Source organism: Rhineura floridana, chromosome 13, assembly GCF_030035675.1.
Source record: "Rhineura floridana isolate rRhiFlo1 chromosome 13, rRhiFlo1.hap2, whole genome shotgun sequence".
Classification (NCBI taxonomy): domain Eukaryota; kingdom Metazoa; phylum Chordata; class Lepidosauria; order Squamata; family Rhineuridae; genus Rhineura; species Rhineura floridana.
The window spans coordinates 2672658-2693962 of record NC_084492.1 but is presented as its reverse complement, the minus strand read 5'-3'; the positions used below and the strand labels follow the sequence as shown (position 1 = coordinate 2693962).

At 45.1% G+C, this 21305-nt stretch overlaps 1 protein-coding gene across 5 annotated transcripts in view; it reads right to left on the bottom strand.

Annotated features, from left to right (window-relative positions):
* Nucleotides 1-15514: 15514 nt before the first annotated feature.
* The window catches only part of CALB2 (calbindin 2), a 47272-nt gene continuing 41481 nt past the window's right edge, over nt 15515-21305 (bottom strand). For 2 of the 5 annotated variants that reach the window (XM_061593938.1, XM_061593941.1), the window contains exons 8-11: nt 20024-20063; nt 19738-19791; nt 17174-17245; nt 15515-16043 (exon numbers count right to left, since the gene is read on the bottom strand). In XM_061593938.1, the coding sequence (XP_061449922.1) occupies nt 15927-16043; nt 17174-17245; nt 19738-19791; nt 20024-20063 (283 nt within the window). In that variant the 3' untranslated portion in view covers nt 15515-15926. The remainder of the gene's footprint in view (nt 16044-17173; nt 17246-19737; nt 19792-20023; nt 20064-21305) is intronic. The other 3 variants (XM_061593937.1, XM_061593940.1, XM_061593942.1) reach the window with 3 other exon arrangements.

Here is a 21305-nt window from a genome sequence, read left to right as displayed (position 1 = left end):
GTGCTATAATATGACTGCTCTTGTTGCCTTTCTCTCCCCCCCCCTTTTTTATTTTGAACTTTTCCTGCCAAGGAGAGGCGCTGGTGGGGTTTTCGGCATCAGGTGCCAGCCCCATGCCCGGGTCGTGGGGGAGACGACTCCCCTTTTTGCTGCTTTCAAAAACAATTTTAGTTATCTCCAAAGGATAGGAAAAGCAACGTGAATGTGGGGAATGACGAACCACCGCAGGGCCCTTTGGACCCAGCACATCCCTCCCTAAAGTTCCAGGCCAACGACGCGGCGGGTCACTGCCACTTGTCACATCAGTGTATGCAGTGAAATCCTGCCCCAACTCATAAGAATCATAATGGCATTCATGGCCTTCTAAAGCTTTTACACTGGGGATGTGGAGCGTCCCTGGCTTTCTAGATGTCGGATTCCAAAACCCATCAGAGGCAGGCAACATAGCTTAATGGGCAGGGATGATGGGAGTTGTAGCTCTCTCCCCCCCCCCCCCGGTTTCAACTAGGGTAGCTTTTCTGCCCATGCTGGCTTTGCACACACTTGGGAGCACACCAAGCACCACTTAGGTGGGTGCTGGCAGATAAAATCCTCAGTGGTGGATTAGGGTTCAGCCCTTGAAAGTGTGCTAGGCACAAAGGGAGAAATGCTTCTCCAGATCTCACTCCTGCTGCAAACACCAGAAAAAGAATCCCGCTAGCATTACTCCCACCAAAGTCAACCTGGCCAAGTCTCCCCCTGTTCATGGCCAGTGGGCAGCTACCTTTGGCTCAAGCATCCTGGTCTGATGATAATATCGTGGCTGCATATGGAGAGAATCAAATATTCTTAGGCAGGGAGCCTCTACTCAAGCTTTAGGTGTCTGGTACCCAGTTCCCCAATCTCACTAGAGTACTCAGCCAGAGCTTCGTGGGGTTGGCTCCAGGATCCATTTGAGCTATAAAATCCTTAGTAGGAAGCATAAGGCCTTGATGTTGAGTTTCCTGCCAGAGAAGCCTTTCTTGGGCTTCTGGTTCCCTTACCACCAAGACGGTTTGGTTATATTATTTCTGCACAGGCATGCTGTCTGAACCTGAAGATGCTCTCAGAACACATGCAGAGGGCTCTGCCCTTAAAAGCCAAGTTCTATGCAGGTTTGGGACATTACAACTGACCTTCCATACACCCACACAAATCTTCCATAGAATTTTAAACTTGGAAGAGTCTGTGTTATCAAACAGGCCATCATTTTAAATATGCCACCAACATCATCTTTATTATTATTTATTTAATTAATTTGTATCCCACTCTTCCTCCCAGTAGGAGCATCTTGACTCCAGAAATGTCCATGGTGCCGGGAAAAGGGCAAAGCAAACACTTAGGCACCAAAAGCAAGGTTGTTTGTATTTGTTAATCTCAGATTAGGTTGATCAATGAAAAGTTTGCATACCAGAGTGGAAACTCCAGAACATGCAAATGCCTTTTCTTCCTGCCTGACCTCTAACCAAGCACTTCCTAATTTGGCCATCTTGGAGCTCTGAAGGAGAAGGCTCCATCCACTAACAGCAGGCCCATTACCACTCATTAGCAGAAACTTCCACCAGACTCACAGCACCCTGTGTGTAGACACATTCTTTTGCACTCATCATTGGGATTGATTATATTGCACTGATGCTTGTGAACTGCGCTGGCTCCCAGTCCATTTCCATGCTGTTTAACCTTTATTTTTAAATATTTAAATAAATATGCCATGCTTAACAGTGTCCTGTGCCCAACTGCAAATGGGTCAGATATAATTCAAACCCATCTTGTAGTAGAGGATACTCTCTTGGCTGTATGGGTGTATCATTTGCTGTAACTCAAAGCTTATTTTAGGGTGCACACTTCCAGTTCCTTCATCTCTTCTACATATTGGGACTACTATAATAATAATATTATACAGCCTCAAGAGTGGCTGTATAGCCAGCATGGAGTTTTCACATTCCGCCATGTTGCATTGGAAATACTCCCCATGCCATTCTGCTGCTTCCCATAAGCTCATTTCAAAACAAAATCTTACAAAACTTATAGTCCTGAACTCAGAAACTCTTGCTTAACAACCTTCTTGTTTTCATGGCGATACATAAAACACTCAGAGAGAACCCTGAATTCAAAGTGTAAAAGGGGGGGGGGGAATTCAGATCCCTGTTGGACATTTTTCTGTCAGTGCTGTCATAATTTGTTGGAATTAATTAAAATCAACCATGTTCACAGAGTACCTGTAATCCTATTACTGACCTTGCCCCATATTCTAATCGTCATCTTCTGCAGTTTAAAAGTTTAAAAAAATGCCTGGCTGATTTTTAATTAAAGAAATTTAACATTGGAGTCTATGATAGCGCAGGCATGCTCCGTAAAAACCAACTGTCAGGTGTTCTAAAACCCAGACTCACAGCTGTTTGGCTTGCTTAATCAGGGCCACACCCACACCTCACACCAGACATTTATTTCACTTTAGGCAATCCTGGGTTCTCCCAAAGAATCCTGGGAAGTGTAGTTTGTGAAGGGTGCTGAGAGTTGTAAGGAAACTCCTATTCTCCTGACAGAGCTCCAGTGCCCAGAGTGGTTTAACAGTCAGCCCCTGTTATTATTAGTATTAGTATTATTTATTACATTTATACCCCACCTTTCTTTTCATGATTGAAACCCAAGGTGGCTTACATATGGTTCCCAGGCGGTCTCTCATTCAGGCACTGACCAGACCTGACCCTGCTTAGCTTCAGCAGGGAGCTGGCCTTATGTGCCTTCAGACCATAGCCTGGGAAGAGAGACAGAGAGATCTGATGACTCTCTGTGAGGGGAACAGGGTGAAAAATAATGATATTGTTAACAATGTTTTCCTTTTGGAAAGGAGAGGGTCTTTTCCTCTGTCCAGTGCCCACCCACCCAATCTCCCCTCCCTCCTCCATGGCCAGTTTCACCTATCCTAAATATGGTTGCACGGAAGTAAATCCCAGTAAATAAGCATGCAAATGATGAAACCTGCCCTCTCCTATCACTTACCTATTTTTCTATCTTTGTTTTTCATTTATAATAGTATATTTGGCAGAAATTTTACAAAGTTTTATTCTATTATATAACCTTGACCCAGTTCATAATACCAGTCAGCAGTCAATGTTAAACTTTCTTGACAATAACTGTTCAATACAGCTAATGATAATCCACCTTCTGTCTTGTTAGTATACATTATCTTAGATTTAATTGTTTCTTATTTACCCAAATAAATTTGTTTATTAAGCATGGCCATGATACACAATTTGTTCTGTAGCTACTATAGGTAGATGTTGTGCTAGAATTGCATCTGTGTTGGAATTGCTTTTTAATATGTTTTTAAAGCTTTTTTTAAAAAATATGTTTTTAAATATGTCTTTTAATAAATTTTAAAGGATTTTTTGTAATATATTTTAAAGTCTTTTTTATTATGTTTTAGAGTGTTTTTAGTGTTTTAGCTGCTACTGCGGGAAGGATGGGAGATAAATAAATAAATCAATATTTTTTTTAAAATGGTGAAATGTCTTTATTGCAGATATCCTTCCTGATAATGATAACCTTAATAATCTCTCTCTTTCCATATCTGCCTTTATTTTCCTTTCCATAACATCATAATTTATAGGTTGAAGTAGTTTGTTATTTTTAGAGAAATAAAAAGGATATTTTAGTGGCTTTACACTATTCTGAAATTTTGTTATTTCCTCCAGTGTTTTGACCTTCCTCTGAAAAATTAAAAATAAATAACTCTTGTCTCTCCAAGAGCTCTACCTGTCTCCTCCTGAAAAGACTCTGCTGTGCTTACTCACTGTCACTCAGTGGCCCTTGGCTCTTACAAAAGAGATGGTTGCCCTCATGGAAGCACTGACATGAGGATATTGCTTGGAGCATTCTGAGGAGTGCATTCTTTCCCCAATGGGACTTGAACCCTTCACTTGAGGAATCCATAAGCATTCAGATGTGTCCATAAATAAATCCATAATCATACATGGGAGAACTATGTATACCACCTTGAGCTCTTTGGAGGAAAGGCTGGGGTATAAATTTAATCATAAAGAACATAAATTGATAATAAAATAAGCAGGCTCTCTAGGCATGCCTCTTTCACCTTGGACCAGAATGTGGTCATTGAAATGGCAGCATTGGCCTCTGTGGCCTGACCGCCGCTAGGGTGTCTGTGTTTGTACTGATAGGGGACTCAAAATCCTGTCTCCAAAAGAGTACTGGAGTGGGTGGCTATGATTGGAGCCTTCCATCAAGGAAATGTGGGGGTATTAACAGTATGCAATGCTGCCAGTGGTGGGTGCTAGTGGAGAATTGCCCTGTGGGAGGTCTGTCAATGTTGCAACTCACTTTGGCTTGAGTTAAAGCAATCCTACTTGCAGTTCTCAGCTGCTACAAGACTATCTTTTTGGCTGCTGCCCCAGATAATAAAGAAGGCATCCCATTCTTGTTTCCCAAACGCAGCAATTCTCCATTGTGGTCAATCTAGGCTGAGCACAGTATGAGAAAATATCAAATGATCCCTGCGCCTCTGGAGATTTGTTTGACAGCCTCTCAGAAGAGAGAAGCCTTAGAAGCAGATCCCAGAGCCCACTAATTGAGAGGCTGATTCCATTCCTGCACATATGGGGGTGAATGCTGTAGCATTCCGATGCTAAAATCTTTTACGGACACATCAAGAGTGAAATTCTACTGTTGGTGCTTCCTGACGGATCTGATCCACACTGTAATTTGGAATAATCAAGTGTCATTGGTGCTCATGTTCTCACCTGCCCTAATTTAGGCTCTGCATAGATTGCAACTTGCTGCAGTTAAGCCTAGCTGAGCAGATGTTCTCCATCTGGTCTTGTTTTGTCTCGCATCAGAGCCTCCTTGTTTGCTAGAACTGCTGGCTAGCTTGGCAATTGGAGGAAACATTGCTAAGTGCCATGAACTTTAGTCTTATCAAGTTTGAAATATCAGCTGCTTTTAAAAAATGTGACATTCATTACTATGCATTCTCCCCCTCCCCAATTATGTTACAGCTTTGGAAAGATGCTTAAGAACATAAGAAGAGCCTGCTGGATCAGGCCAGTGGCCCATCTAGTCCAGCATCCTGTTCTCACAGTGGCCAACCAGGTGCCTGGGGGAAGCCCGCAAGCAGGACCCGAGTGCAAGAATACTCTCCCCTCCTGAGGCTTCCAGCAACTGGTTTTCAGAAGCATGCTGCCTCTGACTAGGGTGGCAGGGCACAGCCATCACGGCTAGTAGCCATTGATAGCCCTGTCGTCCATGAATTTGTCTAATCTTCTTTTAAAGCCATCCAAGCTGATGGCCATTACTTCATCTTGTGGAAGCAAATTCCATAGTTTAACTATGTGCTGAGTAAACAAGTACTTCCTTTTGTCTGTCCTGAATCTTCCAACATTCAGCTTCTTTATTTATTTATTTGACTTTTATACCGCCCGACTAGCTATAGCTCTCTGGGTGGTGAACACGATACAATAAAATCACACAATATAATACAGCAAAAACATATAAAAATAAGAACAATCTGAAATCAATTACAACAACATTTAAAAATTAAGTTAACTTAAATTAAAATGCCTCGGAAAAGAGGAAGGTTTTAACTTGGCGCCTAAAGGAAAGCAACGTCGGCGCCAAGCACACCTCCTCGGGGAGACTGTTCCACAGTTCGGGGGCCACCACTGAGAAGGCCCTAGATCTTGTCACCACCCTCCGGGCTTCTCTATGAGGCAGAACCCGGAGGAGGGCCTTCATAGTAGAGCGTAGTGTACGGGCCGGTTCATATCGGGAGAGGCGTTCCAACAGATATCGTGGTCCCGCGCCGTATAAGGCTTTATAGGTTAATACCAACACTTTGAATCTAGCCCGGAAGCATATTGGCAGCCAGTGCAAGCGACCCAGAACAGGTGTTATATGCTCGGACCGCTTGGTCCTTGTTAACAATCTGGCCACCGCATTTTGCACTAGCTGAAGCTTCCAAACTGTCTTCAAAGGCAGCCCTATGTAGAGCGCATTGCAGTAATCCAAACACGAGGTTACCAGAGCATGTACGACTGATGTAAGGTCCTCCTTGCTCAAATAGGGACGTAGCTGGGTGTGACACCCTTCCCTGGCTCTCCCTGTCAGGTTCCTACCTGCTCGTGGCTACTGCCTGTCACTAGGCACCACAAGGGACTCCACCAGTCCGGACTGTCCTTTTTTATGGTTTCTCTCCCCGCTCTAGCACAGATCTCAACAGATCCCCCTGCTAGGCAACCACCAGTCACATCCTAATACCAGTATTCCCAGAGACTCTGAATTGCAATCTAGCAATCTGCTTCTGTATTTGCTAGGTACTATCAATTGCTTCACTGGTTCACATTCATCCTTTCTCTCAGCAGGCATCCACAGTCTATATAAAATCCCATTCTCACACACAACTTGATTCCTCAGCTTGTCAGTGAAAGGAATCTGTTGGGTCAGGGCTTGTTCCTTTATTTGGTTCAAACTTATATCTTTATGCAGCTCTTCCCTGAATTGATCTGCTTCTTCCCCAGAGACCACTTGATACAGTTTGTCTCCTTCAGCAGGCCTGCTAGTGGTTGCTATGGTGACCTGAGGCTGGCTAACAGATTCCACCCTGTTCTTTTCAGCCTGTGTTAACTTGGCTTCTGTTTCTTTGCCCAGCTGCTGTCTGGTCACCACATATATTTTTCCTTGTGCCCCCATAACATCTCTTCCCAGTATCACTGGTTCTTGTTGTTGGGCATTAATACCGACTTTATATTCTCCCCCTTTTCCTCTCCACTCCATTTTCACTAGGGCCATAGGCAAGCTTTCTGGTTGTCCCCTCACTCCTTGGATAGTCACAGTTTCCTGAGGTAATATTTCCTCAGATTTTATTAAATCTGGCCTCAGTAATGTCTGAGTGGCACCAGTATCAAGCAATGCCCAATAATTTGTCCCTTGAACACACACTTCCTCTCTTAGACTCGAATCCAAGTCTGTTACTTTTGCCCAGTTTATCTGGCAGAACTGAACCTTTTTCGCTGTTTCTAAAGCCTTGGGCTCTGTTTTCACTGCCCTTGTCTGAGCAGGATTACTAATGGGGTTGGCAACCTCACATTGAAAACGTAGGTGCCCCGGTCTACCACATTTGTAGCATAATTTCTCCTCACTTTTAGGGTACACAGATCCACTCTGGGGTGTCCTGTGCCCTTCAGATTTTATTGGAGGACTCACTCGCTGTGGTACCACATCCCTTCTGCCAGCATTATATGGTCTGGCTTTAAAATCTCTTGATGTTTTCCCCACCCAGCCAGTTCTATTGGAGGCAAAGTGATCCGCCATCTTGGCGGCCTCCTGCACCAATGTAGGGGAACGGTCTTTGACAAGGAGCCTTATTTCTGGTGGTAACTGATGGTATAATTGATCCAGTATCATGAGGTTTTTCACCTCCTCCACAGACTGAGCTTTTGCACTTGTCAGCCATTTCCCAAATATGTCCATCAGTTTTGCCCCCAGCTCCACGAAAGACCTCCCTGTCTGTATCTGGCAGTTTCTGAAAAGCTTTCTAAAATAATCAGGCCCCAGTCTGAATCTTTGGTAGACTGCCTCCTTAAACTCAGCATAGGTGACGGGCCTGTCTGAGGGGAAATATTGGTATACCTCTGCCAATTCCCCTTTGATCAGGTTTGATAAATACTGCATGTATTTATCTTCAGGTAGCCCCCACAACTAAGCTGCCTTTTCAAAGGTTGTGAGGTAAATTTGAGGATCTTGACCAGGCTCATAGACAGCAAAGTCCTTTGGAGTAATTTTTATTTTTGCTCCATCTCTGTCTTTCCTTGTCTCCTCAGAGTGAAATTTCTCTCTATCCAATTTTAATCTTTCCCCTTGTATCTCCGCATCCACTCTCATTCTCTCAGTTTCCATCCTCAATCTCTCAGTTTCCAACTCCCTCTGCTTGTCTTTTTCCTCAGCCTCCATCCTCAATCTCTCAGCTTCCAACTCTCTCTGTTTATCTTTTTCCTCAGCTTCCATCCTCAATCTCTCAGCTTCCAACTCTCTCTGTTTATCTTTTTCCTCAGCTTCCATCCTCAATCTCTCAGTTTCCATCCTCAACTTCTCAGTTTCCAACTCTCGCTGTTTATCTTTCCCATCAGCTTCCATCCTCAACTTCTCTCTCAAATACTCTATATAAGCGGGATTGCTTAAGTATCCTTCTGTGGTCTCTTCCCTGACAGGTTCTTTTTGCTGGGCAGTTGCAAATCCTATAAGTGCTACCCTCAATTCATCTACCCCTTTACCCTCGTGAGGTAAATTGAATGTTATGCACTTCTCCACCAGCTCCTCTCTTTTCATTTTTATATATTCAGCCATGGTCACTCACTCTTTGCCACACACTCTTTGCCAGTCACTCTCACAAGTAATCTTGTTTTGCTATTTCTGTTAGCCACACCACTGTTAGGGATTCTCTAGTATTTGTACCACCGCTACAGCCAACACCTGTGACGTAGTCTCCTTTGTCACCATGTGTCTTTGGGACTCTCTTTGGTTCGTAACCCACCGCTACTGCCACCACCTGTGACGCCATTCCCTGGCTCTCCCTGTCAGGTTCCTACCTGCTCGTGGCTACTGCCTGTCACTAGGCACCACAAGGGACTCCACCAGTCCGGACTGTCCTTTTTTGTGGTTTCTCTCCCCGCTCTAGCACAGATCTCAACAGATCCCCCTGCTAGGCAACCACCAGTCACATCCTAATACTAGTATTCCCAGAGACTCTGAATACTTGTATTGTTATTCTCTTCACCGCTGCCACCATTTGTTACAGTTTCCCTTCAGCCTTGGTCATTACCTTACCCTCCCTTCTGGTCTGTGAAACCCCAGCCAAGGATCAGGCCTTCGGTAAACCAAATATAGTTTTTATTAGATATAACAAAGATAACAAGATTTCTTCATAAGGCACATAAGCATATGGTTTTATCTAATACTAATCCGAACTCCACCCCCCTCCTTCTCCACGCTCTCCTGGCAAACAACTCTCTAAAACCCACCAAAACAACCCACTCACTTTCATCACATCACATCCACCCAGATTCCACTGTCACTCTTCCTTTTATACGCTCAGCCATTTTAAACACTCAGCCAATCATCCAGCATTCTACTGCCCATTCACTCCCCCTCCTGTTTCACTCCACTTACCATGTATCTCCTATACAAACAGCACTTACCATATTTACACTAATACAGGATCATCACACTGGGCTACCAACCGAAGTTGGTAGAACACATTCCGTGCCACCGAATACTTGAGCCTCAAGTGAGAGGGAAGAGTCTAAAAAGACTCCCAGACTACGAACCCGCTCCTTTAGGGGGAGTGTAACCCCATCCAGGATAGGGTATGTATCCACCATCCGATCAGAGAAACCATGCACCGACAGCATCTCAGTCTTGTCAGGATTGAGCCTGTTTGTTGGCTCTCATCCAGTCCATTGTTGTGGCCAGGCAACAGTTCAGCACATCGACAGCCTCACCTGAAGAAGATGAAAAGGAGAAGTAGAGGTGCGTGTCATCAGCATACTGATGACAACGCACTCTAAAACTCCTGATGACTGCACCCAACGGCTTCATGTAGATATTAAAAAGCATGGGAGACAAAACTGACCCCTGCGGGACCCCACATTGGAGAGCCCATGGTGTCGAGCAATGTTCCCCAAGCACTACCTTCTGGAGACGGCCCGCCAAGTAGGAGCGGAACCACTGCCAAGCAGTACCTCCAACTCCCAACTCCGCGAGCCTCTCCAGAAGGATACCATGGTCAATGGTATCAAAAGCCGCTGAGAGATCGAGGATCAACAGAGTTACACTCCCTCTGTCTCTCTCCCGAGATAGGTCATCATAGAGGGCGACCAAGGCTGTCTCAGTGCCAAAACCAGGCCTAAAACCCGATTGAGATGGATCTAGATAATCGGTTTCATCCAATAGCGCCTGGAGCTGGCCAGCAACCACTCGTTCCAAGATCTTGCCCAGGAATGGAACATTCACTACTGGTCTGTAGCTGTTGACATTTTCTGGGTCCAAGTAAGTTTTTTCAGAAGTGGTCTCACCACTGCCTCTTTCAGACAGCCAGGGACCACTCCCTCTCGTAAAGAGGCATTTATCACTTCCTTGGCCCAGCCAACTGTTCCATCCCTGCTGATTTTTATTAGCCAAGAGGGGCAAGGATCCAGTACCGAATGTCCACGAGTTCTAGTATTATGAGAGAGGGAGAAGAACTTTTCTCTATCCACTTTCTCAATGCCATGCATAATTTTATACACTTCTATCATGTCTCCTCTGACCCGCCTTTTTCCTAAACTAAAAAGCCCCAAATGCTGCAACCTTTCCTCGTAAGGGAGTCGCTCCATCCCCTTGATCATTCTGGTTGCCCTCTTCTGAACCTTTTCCAACTCCATAATATCCTTTTTGAGATGAGGCAACCAGAACTGTACACAGTATTCCAAATGCGGCTGCACCATAGATTTATACAATGGCATTATGATATCGGCTGTTTTATTTTCAATACCTTTCCTAATTATTGCTAGCATGGAATTTGCTTTTTCCACAGCTGCCGCACACTGGGTCGACATTTTCATCCTGCTGTCCACTACAACCCCGAGGTCTCTCTCCTGGTCGGTCACCGCCAGTTCAGACCCCATGAGCGTATATGTGAAATTCAGATTTTTTGCTCCAATATGCATAATTTTACACTTGTTTATATTGAATTGCATTTGCCATTTTTCCGCCCATTCACTCAGTTTGGAGAGGTCTTTTTGGAGCTCTTCGCAATCCCTTTTTGTTTTAACAACCCTGAACAATTTCGTGTCGTCAGCAAACTTGGCCACTTCACTGCTCACTCCTAATTCTAGGTCATTAATGAACAAGTTGAAAACTACAGGTCCCAATACCGATCCCTGAGGGACTCCACTTTCTACAGCCCTCCATTGGGAGAACTGTCCGTTGATTCCTACTCTCTGCTTTCTGCTTCTTAACCAATTCTTTATCCACAAGAGGACCTCTCCTCTTATTCAATGACTGCTAAGCTTCCTCAGAAGTCTTTGGTGAGGTATCTTGTCAAACGCTTTTTGAAAGTCTAAGTACACTATGTCCACTGGATCACCTCTATCTATATGCTTGTTGACACTCTCAAAGAATTCTAGTAGGTTACTGAGACAGGACTTTCCCTTGCAGAAGCCATGCTGGCTCTGCTTCAGCAAGACTTGTTCTTCTATGTGCTTAGTTAATCTAGCTTTAATAATACTTTCTACCAGTTTTCCAGGGACAGAAGTTAAGCTAACTGGCCTGTAATTTCCGGGATCCCCTCTGGATCCCTTTTTGAAGATTGGCGTTACATTTGCCACTTTCCAGTCCTCAGGCACGGAGAAGGACCCGAGGGACAAGTTACATATTTTAGTTAGCAGATCAGCAATTTCACATTTCAGTTCTTTGAGAACTCTCGGGTGGATGCCATCCGGGCCTGGTGATTTGTCAGTTTTTATATTGTCCATTAAGCCTAGAACTTCCTCTCTCGTTACCACTATTTGTCTCAGTTCCTCAGAATCCCTTCCTGCAAACGTTAGTTCAGGTTCAGGGATCTGCCCTATATCTTCCACTGTGAAGACAGATGCAAAGAATTCATTTAGCTTCTCTGCAATCTCCTTATCGTTCTTTAGTACACCTTTGACTCCCTTATCATCCAAGGGTCCAATCGCCTCCCTAGATGGTCTCTTGCTTTGAATGTATTTATAGAATTTTTTGTTGTTGGTTTTTATGTTCTTAGCAATGTGCTCCTCAAATTCTTTTTTAGCATCCCTTGTCTTCTTGCATTTTTTTTGCCAGAGTTTGTGTTCTTTTTTATTTTCTTCATTTGGACAAGACTTCCATTTTCTGAAGGAAGACTTTTTGCCTCTAAGAGCTTCCTTGACTTTGCTCGTTAACCATGCTGGCAACTTCTTGGCCCTGGCGGTACCTTTTCTGATCTGCGGTATGCACACCAGTTGAGCTTCTAATATAGTGTTTTTAAACAACTTCCAAGCATTTTCGAGTGATGTGACCCTCTGGACTTTGTTTTTCAGCTTTCTTTTTACCACTCCCCTCATTTTTGTGAAGTTTCCTCTTTTGAAGTCAAATCTGACTGTGTTGGATTTTCTAGGCAATTGGCCATTTACATGTATGTTTAATTTAATAGCACTATGGTCACTGCTCCCAATCGGTTCAACAACACTTACATCTCGCACCAGGTCCTGGTCCCCACTGAGGATTAAGTCCAAGGTTGCCGTCCCTCTGGTCGGTTCCATGACCTAGGGAATAGTCATTTAGAATATCTAGAAATGTTGCTTCTTTGTCATGACTGGAACACATATGCGGCCAGTCTATGTCTGGGTAGTTGAAGTCACCCATTACTACCATGTTTACTAGTTTGGATGCTTCCTCAATTTCATATCTCATCTCCAGGTCTCCCTGAGCATTTTGATCAGGGGGACGATAGATCATTCCCAGTATTAAATCCCTCCTGGGGCATGGTATCACCACCCACAACGATTCTGTGGAGGAGTCTGCCTCTTTTGGGGTTTCAAGCTTGCTGGATTCAATCCCTTCTTTCATGTATAGAGAGACACCGCCACGAATACGTCCTTCCCTGTCCTTCCGATATAGTTTATATCCAGGGATAACGGTATCCCACTGGTTTTCTCCATTCCACCAGGTCTCGGTTATGCTCACTATATCAATGCTCTTCTCTAAGACCAAGCACTCCAGTTCTCCCATCTTGGTTCGGAGGCTCCTAGCATTAGCGTACAGGTACTTGTAAGCAGTGTCTCTCTTCAAGTGTCTTTGGCACTTGTGGTTTGGCCTGTGGTAATTTTGCTCTTCATAATTGATATCCTGTGCCCCTGCTCTCACAATGCCGCTTCTAGGCCTACCCCTTTTAAAATTTCATCATTTCTTTGGTCTTTATCCCAGGGGGGAGGTTAATTCCGAACCGGACCTTCCTCGGCTCCTGTCGGGTTTCCCCCCTCAGTCAGTTTAAAAGCTGCTCTGCCACCTTTTTAATTTTAAGTGCCAGCAGTCTGGTTCCATTCTGGTTCAAGTGGAGCCCGTCCCTTTTGTACAGGCCCGGCTTGTCCCAAAATGTTCCCCAGTGCCTAACAAATCCGAACCCTTCCACCCGACACCATCGTCTCATCCACGCATTGAGACTGCAAAGCTGGGCCTGTCTGGCTGGTCCTGCACGTGGAACCGGTAGCATTTCAGAGAAAGCCACCTTGGAGGTCCTGGCTTTCAGCATCCTACCTAGCAACCTACATTTTGCTTCCAGGACCTCACGGCTGCATTTCCCCATGTCGTTGGTGCCAACGTGCACCACGACCACTGACTCCTCCCCAGCACTGTCTACCAAACTATCTAAATGACGGGCGATATCCGCAACCTTCGCACCAGGCAGGCAAAACAGCTTGCGGTCTGCACGCCCATCACACACCCCACTGTCTATGTTCCTAATGATCGAATCACCCACTACAAGGATCCCTCCACCCCCTGGAGATATATCCTCGGCACGAGAGGATAGCTGCTCATCCCCCAAGGAATGGGTCCCTTCTAAGGGGTGGTTTCCCTCTTCCTCAGCTGGATGCTCTCCTTCCCTGAGACCATCGTTCTCCATGATGGCAGAAGAGCTATCATCCTTGGAGTGGGACACAGCTATAACATCCCTGAAGGCCTCCTCCACACACCTCTCTGCCTCTCTCAGCTTTTCCAGGTCAGCCACCTTGGCCTCAAGGAATTGAAGTAGTTCCCGGAGAGCCAGGAGCTCATTGCACCGAGAGCACACCCACGACTTCTGTCCAACAGGCAGATGTCGTACATGCTGCAGGCAGTGCAAAACACTGGAAAGCCCCCACACCCCTGCTGGCTTCTTACCTGCATAGTTTTGTTTAAGGTTTATTACGTCAATGGGTTGGAAACTGCGGGTTAGTTGAGGTCAGGGAACAGACGGGCAGAGTGGGGGGCCCTGGCCTCCTCGCTCTGCTGCTTAACTCGCCTTGACGCTTCGTCAGCTGGGGCTCCCTCTAGCTCGTGGAGCAGGCTCCCTTGCTAGGGTGCTCTGAATTTATATGTGTGGCTGGTCCCTCCCAGCAACTGCTGCCAGCCAATGATGGGTTAATTGAAGCTGATGGCTCAACTATCAGCTGGGGCTTAACTCTTTAGGATCATCCCAGGCTTCCTTCCTTGGAAGGCAGGCTTCCTTCCTTAGTGAGGGGTGGGGCTGTTTAAGGACTTTGACTAGTGGTACTAAGAAAGGTTAACTAGCTTTTACTCTATTTTTATTTTATTTGCTGACAATAACCACTTTTATCAGTGCAAGTTCCCCTGTAGTTTTAAATGGTGCCTTGCACTCTGGCCTGGACAAACTAGACTAACTTTTGGCTGCTTTTAATCTGAGCAAGGGGCTGCAACTTCCAGGCGAGTCTTTTTTGTTTGTTGTTTTCCCACCTAGAACAGCCTGACCTTTCTTTAACCTAGGGAAACAAAGCTTGTGGTTGTGTTTAAGGAAGGCTAAAGCTGCCCTTTTTAGCAAGGACTGAGCTGACTCTCTCCCTGTATGTATTGGTGGAGTTTCCTTTTTCCCCTTCTCTCCAACTGGAATTTAGCCTTGTTTACAGTGTACCCTGAAGCGTTTCTGCTAAGGTGGTGTTGAAAACTAGCTTTCTATAGGCTTCCTTCTCCTAGGATCTGTCTCCTAAGATATAGGTTCTTTCAGGATTTGGCTCCTAGCTCAGGGTGACCTTAGGCTGCCCTTATTACTTATCGCTCTGTTTTAATTCAATTCAATAATGAAATAAATGGGAGCTACTTGAATATGTGCAGGGAGTGTCTACACAAGACTTTACTGTTCATGCTCAATCTGTACAGGGGGCTTTGTTGGGGGGGGAGGCACAACCATGCACTCTACTGATCTTTACCCACATCTGTCATCTTTGCTTCTTTCCAAGTGTTGATAATGACTCACAATTCTGAAAAATCTCAAGATTCATATGTGGAGTTAAAGATACATGCTGCTTAAAATCAGCACTTCAACTCATCTTTAGTTTAACTGCAGAATTTCTGAGATCAGAATTTGGATTCTATTAGTCCAGTCCTGCCCAAGGATGCTGGTAGAGCAGAATTTCCAAGCATGGTGCCTTCCAGATATTTTGGACCCATCAGCCCCTGCCAGATCTGGCCTAGACAAGGCTTCCTCCTCTCCTGCTTTAAACTGCCATGTGTACCCAGCCAGGATGCACCAAGCCACAACTTGATTACTGCACAGAGTCACTCAGTCTTTCTGCCCAGAAGATTGCCTTTCTTCACCCAACGCCTACAGTGAAATGCCAACAATTCTGCTGCACTTTCTAATTTCCAGCATCTGGGCATATTAGGTGTATAAAGCCTTGAAATATTTAGGGAACTAACAGATGCAACCACAAAATCCTGTAGCAGAACATCAGTTTTATTTGTAAACTCCTCTTTGGTAAACAAGAAGATTTAAAGTAAAAAAAGAGGCAAAATATTAAAATTAAGAGCAAAAATAAAATTCACTTCAGATCTGGGGATTTACAGGAACAAACTATGGTAAGTAAGAAAGAGAAACAAGCAAGAAGAGGAAATTGATTGTCCTGATTAGAGCCCCCTGCTATATTGAGGAGGTCTTGTGCCAAAGTCACAAGCAGATCAGCAAGCCAAGCCTTGCAGGGTTGAGTGGGTCACCCAGATACAGGTCAGACAGTCGTCCTTTCATTGCTCCTTGTGGTCTTTTTTTCTTATCTTTGTGGCCTTTGTGGTCAGTTGTGGCAGGGCAGGCCAGAGCAGAGCAGGTGGAGAATAGTGAAGGGAGCAGCTCCTACTTCCCTCCTCCTTCACAGCAGGGGCTCACTGCAAAGTACGATTTCCAGCTCCTTGCAGTAAAGCTTTCCCCCATCAGACAGGTTCATGATGCTCTTCCTGTAGCTGGTGAGCTGGTGAATGCTCATTTCCTGGCAAAGGGAGGGAGAGGGAGCACATTGCACAGGAATGAAATTTCACACACATGTGACATGATGCCGGAGAAGGGTGCAAAATTGAGAGCATAGCTTTTGTTCATCTTTAGAGAACAGGGATGCCTGGCAAATTGCATCCCAGATAATTCATGCACTTCTCTGCCTCAGGATAAAAATCTTAGCACAGCACAGAAGTGGATTTTTTAGCTTGTCTAATGTCTGCCAGAAATTTAATATTTTAATGTAAAAAATGGGGGGTCTCTGCTTATGGTCCCAACTGGTATTTAGGGAGAAGGAACACGTAGAAGGCCTTTCTCTGTGATGGGACCCCAACTTTGGAATGGTCTGTCCCACACAGTACAAACATTGCATTCATTGCTAGTCTTTAGATGGCAACTGAAGACTCTTTTGCCCAGGATTTTGCAATTTAATTATCGGATTTCATCTCAGCAGCAACGTGAATGAATGTTTTAATGACTTCTTAATTAATGCTTTTCTTTTAGTTACACACACACACACCCTCATGGTCCTGAAATTCAATGATGATCATTCTGTCACGTACAAAGCTAGATACTTGCTACAAAAATGTTTATTAAAAGCTGAAAACCAAGATTTGAAGCATCAAATCTTAAAATTAAAAATTCCATATTCTGATTTTGGGAATGAGAAAATTTCCATATGCAATTTTCAAATGCAAATTTTAAAACAGGAGGTTTTTCCCCTGAGGACCCACTTCTAATTAAGCTTCCAATAGCTAGCAAGGGCAGGGTGCAACCTGGAAGATGCCTGATCTTGCAGACACCATTTGTTTGGATGGATTTGCAAATCGGCTTTCTCAGTAGGAGTTTGTGCATCATACTATAATCTCCCCATTAAGTGCTCTGATATCTACAGTTTACATCATGTTGGGATGGGGATACCTGCCCCACAACCTGTGTGTCCAGATCTTTAAATAAGTGACCTGAGGCAAATATCTTTATCACAGGTGTGAGCTGGGAAAGGGCCATGACTGAAGACCCTGTGGCTGGAGAAGGTGCACAGGGACAAGAGCCAAGGCACCCATCTTCTGGGCTAGTAACTGTAGCAAGCTCTCTTGCACACCCACCCACATAACCTTATGAACTCACTTTCTTGTGTTTCTCATAGAGATCTTTCAGAAGACCATCCAATTCATTCTCATCAATGAAGCCACTTCCATCCTGGATATTAATGGCAGAAGATAATAGAGATTAGGAAATTCTTTCAACTCAAAACATCAAGGCACACTATTTCCCCTCGACATGTCTTGTCTTCCTTCGTCTGTGACCCACAGGCACTCAGTCTCAGATGCCTGAAAATCATCTGCCAATATGTATCTTTATAGCTGTTTTCTTGTTAGCAACTATGCACATGTAAACATCACCAAATCAAACTTTATTAGAGTAAATCAAACAACTTGGCAAACTGTAAAAAGATCAGCTGAAAGCCTTCCTAAAGTTTTCACTTGCCTACTAAAGGTATAAATACACTAGTCACCAGAGCAAAGCGTTTCCATTGGCTGCACCTGGAGGGGGAATGGGTTGATCTGCCAATCAGTTGCGAAATCTCTTTGAAGTTGATTTAAAACAACAACGGCAGTGCACTCAAGCTGCTCCCATCAGGCCTTATAGTAGAAAAGGGGAGGTTTGACAAAGAGAGAGGTAGAGATGCACTGGAACTGGCAGAACAATGAGTATGTCTCTAGCCTTACTGCCCCCAAGAAGAACAGACAAAGCTCAGGCTCCTTTGGACCAGAAGGTGCCACATTGTGGTGAAGGCCCAGGAGATGAGGAGGCCTGTGGGCTCACCTTGGGATGTAAAATGTAAATGTACTGCCTTCAAGTCGATTCCGACTTATGGCGACCCTATGAATAGGGTTTTCATGAGGCTGAGAGGCAGTGACTGGCCCAAGGTCACCCAGGGAGCTTCATGGCTGTGTGGGGATTCGAACCTGGTCTCCCAGGTCGTAGTCCAACACCTTAACCACTACGCCACACTGGATGGGTGCTCCCTTAAGTCCCAGGCTGTGTGAGACTTTAAAGGTCAAAAACAGCATCCTTGAATTGTGCCCAGAATGGCAAACTCTGCTGATCCTCCTGGGTTATGTGTTACCAATGGCACCGCCATCTGTGGCATCAGAACCAGATGTGCACCAGTTTTGCCACATCTGCTGCCTGTAGCTTCTGTGATGCCTTTTGCAGCCAGTGCCTGGGACACTGACCACATTACACTTTGTGTCTGGTGCATCCTGCTGATAGGGAGTCACTGCCACATGGCAATAATAATAATAATAAAATAATAAATTTAATTTCTGTGTCGCCTATCTGGCCAAAGGCCACTCTAGGCGACGTACAAAACAGTTAAAACACAATGAGATAAAATACAATAATACAATAAAAAACAGTATGAGAATAATACAGCAGCAACAATATTAAAACAGGGTAGGAGGCATTTCAGTCACAGTAATTAACCCTCCCCGGAGATCCCAAAGGCCTGTTGAAAGAGCCAGGTCTTTAAGGCTTTACGGAATACATTTAGGGAAGAGGCGTGCCGGAGATCTTGTGGGAGGGAGTTCCAGAGAGTGGGGGCCGCCACTGAGAATGCCCTCTCTCTTGTACCCGCCAATCTAGCTGTTTTTGTCGGCGGGATTGAGAGAAGGCCTTGAGTGGCTGATCTTGTCGGGTGGCATAATTGGTGGCGTTGAAGGTGCTCCATAAGATAAACTGGGCCGAGACCGTATAGGGATTTAAAGGTTAATACCAACACCTTGAATTGGGCCCGGAAAACAACTGGAAGCCACTGTAGATTGAACAACACTGGTGTGATGTGATCCCGGCGGCGACTATTCGTAAGTAGTCGAGCCGCCGCATTTTGTATAAGTTGTAATTTCCGGACTGTTTTCAAGGGTAACCCCACGTAGAGCGCATTACAGTAGTCCAAACGAGAGGTGACCAGGGCGTGTACTACCAGTGGGAGCTGATGAGCAGGAAGGTAGGGTTGCAGCCTTCGTATGAGGTGTAGTTGATACCAGGCTGCCCGGCTCACTGCCGAAATCTGAGCCTCCATGGACAGCCTGGAGTCAAGTACAACCCCAAGGCTGCGGACCTGGTCCTTCAGGGGTAAACTCACCCCATTGAACTTCAGGTCAACATCTCCCAACCTTCTTTTGTCCCCCACAAGTAGCACCTCGGTCTTATCGGGGTTCAGCTTCAGCTTGTTCCTTCCCATCCCCACATGGCAAGTATTGCTTAAACACTTTGCTGGGGTTTAAACGTTTTAATAACATATGGATGAACAGGAGAGGGTGGGCTCACACATGTCCCTTAATTCTCCCTGCAGGGACTGGAGGGAGAGGACGTGAACTTTAGGAAGGAGGGTGATTCCACAGCTCTCCACTCTGCTGCTTTCCCAGACCACTCTTGTACTGGCTCATGAGCAACAGACATCACCATCGGTACATCTGACTGGTCTTAGCTCGGAGTGAGCAAGGCTGGGGCTGGAGGGGCCTCCTTGCGATTCTCCCTGATCAACACAACAGCATTCTTTGAAAGCTTTGAGTTTCCGTACACCTGGCGAGGCCTCTCAAATCTGAACACCAACGCACAAGAGGACCCTCTCGACAGGTTAAATGCTCTTGGGCTTCTCTTTCCATTCTTTATCCTGGATCTCGTACCTTGTCATAAAATGCAAATATAGCATTGAATTCCTCTGAATTGAGCTTCACTTCCTGGACAAATGAGAAGGAGAAGTGGATTATGTAAGAACATCAGAAGAGCCCTGCAGGTGGATCAGGCCAGTGGCCCATCTAGTCCAGCATCACCTGTTCTCACAGTGGCCAACCAGAAAGACCACAAGCAGGCCTGAGCACAAGAGCACTCCCCTCTCCTGCGGTTTCCAGAAACTGGTGTCAGATAAGCTGGAGAAAAACAAGCCCACCATCACTTACTATGTTTTTTTACCTGAAATTTAAGGAGGAAGTTCTCTTGCACGGGTAATAGTCTGTAATGTGAATGGGATAGTGTCAGTCAAGGAAAGGTAAACCATGACTTGATCACCACCACCACTGAATCCAGGAAAGGTGGTTTTTTCTCTGGCTTTTGTAGAAACACTTGAAGAGAGCTCCCAATTCCTTAAAAGCACAGAGGAAGACAAATTCTACAGGTGTAGCTTTCCCTTCAGTGTGGTAAGGACAGAAAAACTGTACCTGTTGAATGGAGACCTTGCTTCAGAAGACCTGTTCTTTTTGAAACATGGTCACCTCACAGAAACAAGTGGCAAGAAACTCCTGCTGAAGATGTGGATAAAATCGGCGGTGGGAGGGGGTTACTAGACAGAGGCTAAACAACAGTTTCTCTGGGGCAGGGCCCTTACAACTCCCACAGTCCCTAACCATTGGGCATGCTGGCTGGGGCTGTGGGAACATCTGCAGGGCCAAAGGCTCCCCAGCCCTGCTCTGGGGCATCAGGCAGGCCATGGCTACTGAGTGTCAGGGGGATGCTGGCTTATTGTGCGCCCAGGAAAAAGCATGAGGGGTTATGGATAATGAATTCTGTTTGTGTCTCTTGTAGCAACTGATAACAGTATGTAATGTCTTTGGAAATCCTGTAGTGTGTGTGGGATGGTGTTTTCCATTGGGTTTTTGGTTGATGTTAAAACAATAAAAATTAGGGGGTTAGAGGGACCTGTAGTCTGCTTTACTTTGTGCATTGGCTGAATTTGCCTGATGTGGGGATAAGTTGCCAACATCAAGACTAATTCTTTTTTTTCTTTTTCTTTTACAAATCTGCATGTTCTGTTCTTTGATTTCGGGCCGACATTAGCTCTGTGGCCACATTCACTGTCACCCGACTGCAGCAGAGGAAGAGATGAGATGCCGGGCTCTGCTGAGCTCCTTTTGGTTCCTCCTCTCCCTAAAATATTTCTATTCAATTTGAACATAAAATAATGCAACTGGTGTCTGAGTTCTTTAATTTCTTCTCTGCTCTTCATGTTTTCCATGTGTGTTGTGTCTTTTAGACTACAAGCTGCTGGGCAGCCCCTGTTTTAATTAATCTGTTTTCAGACCCTTTTCGGCTGAAGAGTTGGGTACAAATGCTTCAAATAAATAAATACAGCCAGCATTCATGACGTTTATTAAAAATGTACGCTAACTTTGCAAATATAAATACAGCAATGGTTGAGATATCTGGAAAATGACAGAATGGATGCAGTTCAAAGGCCCATTTTAGAGGGAGATGCTGG